This window comes from Nicotiana attenuata, unplaced genomic scaffold, assembly GCF_001879085.1.
Source record: "Nicotiana attenuata strain UT unplaced genomic scaffold, NIATTr2, whole genome shotgun sequence".
Taxonomy (NCBI): domain Eukaryota; kingdom Viridiplantae; phylum Streptophyta; class Magnoliopsida; order Solanales; family Solanaceae; genus Nicotiana; species Nicotiana attenuata.
The window spans coordinates 97,440-99,716 of NW_017672235.1; the positions used below are offsets into that span (position 1 = coordinate 97,440).

General features: G+C 34.7%; 1 protein-coding gene across 1 annotated transcript; it reads left to right on the forward strand.

Moving 5' to 3' along the window:
- The first annotated feature begins 346 nt into the window (after window positions 1-346).
- Window positions 347-1,710, forward strand: LOC109212415 (phosphoenolpyruvate carboxylase kinase 1-like). The gene is made up of 2 exons (XM_019376056.1): window positions 347-1,218; window positions 1,308-1,710. The coding sequence occupies exons 1-2, from the start codon at window positions 435-437 to the stop codon at window positions 1,355-1,357; spliced, it is 834 nt and encodes a 277-aa protein (XP_019231601.1). The 5' UTR covers window positions 347-434; the 3' UTR covers window positions 1,358-1,710.
- The last annotated feature ends 567 nt before the right edge of the window (window positions 1,711-2,277 follow it).

Consider the following 2,277-nt stretch of genomic DNA (forward strand, 5'->3'; position numbering starts at 1 on the left):
AGAAAATACTTAAAAATATATAAAGTAAAACAATTTAAGGTAAAGTCCACATCTAAGCGAGTTCCAATTTCTTTTTTCTTGCAATTAATTACGACTATATGCAATAAATATGTTATTTTTATTAATAGCGTACAAACTTCTGTATAATAAAATTGTACTTGGAGAGTGAGACCAACTCAAATTACAACACATAGTAGTCAACTAAGTCGTAGCTTATAGTAAATCAAGTAATTAATTTAAATTGTTACTATCAATTAAATTATACACAAATATAAATATACAAAAAAAGGGTAACCATCGTATTGAATAACTCTCTCTCTATTTCTCTACCCTCCAAGTAAAACCTACATACGAATATTCGGTATTTTACTCTTATAAATATAACCTCTTCTGTTCAACTAAACCCCCAAAAAATCAAAACAAGCCTTGAGAATATGAGTCAAGCCTTGAAAAGCGACTTCCAAATTTGCGAAGAAATCGGGCGTGGTAGATTCGGTACCGTCTACCGCTGCTTTTCACCGGTCACCGGTCATTCCTTCGCCTGTAAATCCATCGAAAAATCCCTCCTCCTCGATTCCACCGACCGTGAGTGCCTCGACAATGAGCCCAAGATTCTACAGCTCCTTTCCGGTAGCCCAAACATTCTCAAAATACACAAAATCTACGAAGATGAAAACTTCCTTCACATGGTAACCGACCTCTGCCCTAACAACGATCTTTACGAGAGAGTTTCCACTGGGCCGTTATCGGAACGGGCCGCTGCTAATATTCTGGTCCAATTAATTTCCGCGATTAATCACTGTCACAAAATGGGTGTGGCCCACCGTGATATTAAACCGGATAATATTCTTTTTGATTCTCAGGACAGGTTGAAGTTGGCTGATTTTGGATCTGCGGAGTGGTTTGTTGGGTGTGAGGGGGGGTTGATGAGTGGGGTGGTGGGTACGCCGTATTACGTGGCGCCGGAGATTTTAATGGGGAAAGAATACAATGAGAAAGTCGATGTATGGAGCGCCGGTGTTATTTTGTATATTATGCTTTCTGGGGTTCCTCCATTTTACGGCGAAACTCCGACTGAGACATTTCAGGCTGTTTTAAGGGCAAATTTGAGATTTCCTACTAGGAATTTTAGGTCGGTTTCGCCTGAAGCTAAGGATTTGTTGAGGAAAATGATCTGTAAGGATGTTTCTAGAAGGTTTTCAGCAGAACAAGTCCTGAGTAAGTATTTTTGGCCTTTTTTTGGGCTTTTATTAGTTTGACTTTTGGTCAACCCTAGCTGATTTTGATTTTATTTTTATTAAATGCAGGACACCAATGGGTAATTAATGGAGGAGAGACAAGATCAATGGCTGATTAACTCCGTTAACTAGCAGTACAAATCCGTTAACTTCTGCTGTATATATTATGAGAAAGGAAAAAATAAAGGACATGTTTTGCGGCTTTATATATGTAAAAACTCCATGCTTTCCCCACCTTTATACGTTTTTGGAATATCAAAGGTTGAGGGAGAGAGGGAAGTATTTGTGCTTTTATCCTTCAGTTTTGTTTAGAGAAGCACTACTATGTAATAAAGTTTGCTCTGCTTTTATAAATGCTATGGATCTTTACAGCTTGTTTGGATGGTTGTTTTCGTTGTATCGTATTGTATTGCTATCCTAAAACAATGTTTGCTTTGATTGTTTTATTAAAATTGGTTGTATTGTATTGTTATATTTATTGATCCGGAATAATGAAAAATCCTCTTTTTTTAAACAACCGATTTGGTGTGGTGGAATTATTTTTTCAATTATGCCTTAACTTATTACTTCACAATTCTATTTTACCCTTTACTTTTTTTCTATTTTAACTTCAAATCTCCAACTTATAACCTACTTTATTTCTTTCAAGAATTTCAGCCACCGACGTTATAGATGTTTTGCCGCCTCCTGTTTTATTTTTTCTCCTAATTTGCTTTTAACTCAATCCCAATTAGATGTGCTCCTTTGTTTTGCCTTATTCTGTCTCGCTCATTTGTTCAGCTTTATTAATGTGTTTTGCCTTTTTCTGTTTTGTTTTTCTAAAATTATTTTTATGCATGATTTTAATAAATTTAATATTTAAACAATTAAGGGTATTTTAGTCAACTTATCAGTTACAGTATAGTACGATACAGTTAAACTAAACAACAAAGTATTATTTAACAATAGCAAACAATACAATCCATCCAAACATTGTATTTATAAAACGATACAATATAATACAATACGATATAATATAATACATTATAAAACAATGAGA

Bases quoted from the DNA above. Each gene is read 5' to 3' on its own strand.
- LOC109212415 (XM_019376056.1), top strand. From the start codon at position 435: ATGAGTCAAGCCTTGAAAAGCGACTTCCAAATTTGCGAAGAAATCGGG. The intron at 1,219-1,307 runs GTAAGTATTTTT...TATTAAATGCAG, and splicing joins TTCAGCAGAACAAGTCCTGA to GACACCAATGGGTAATTAAT.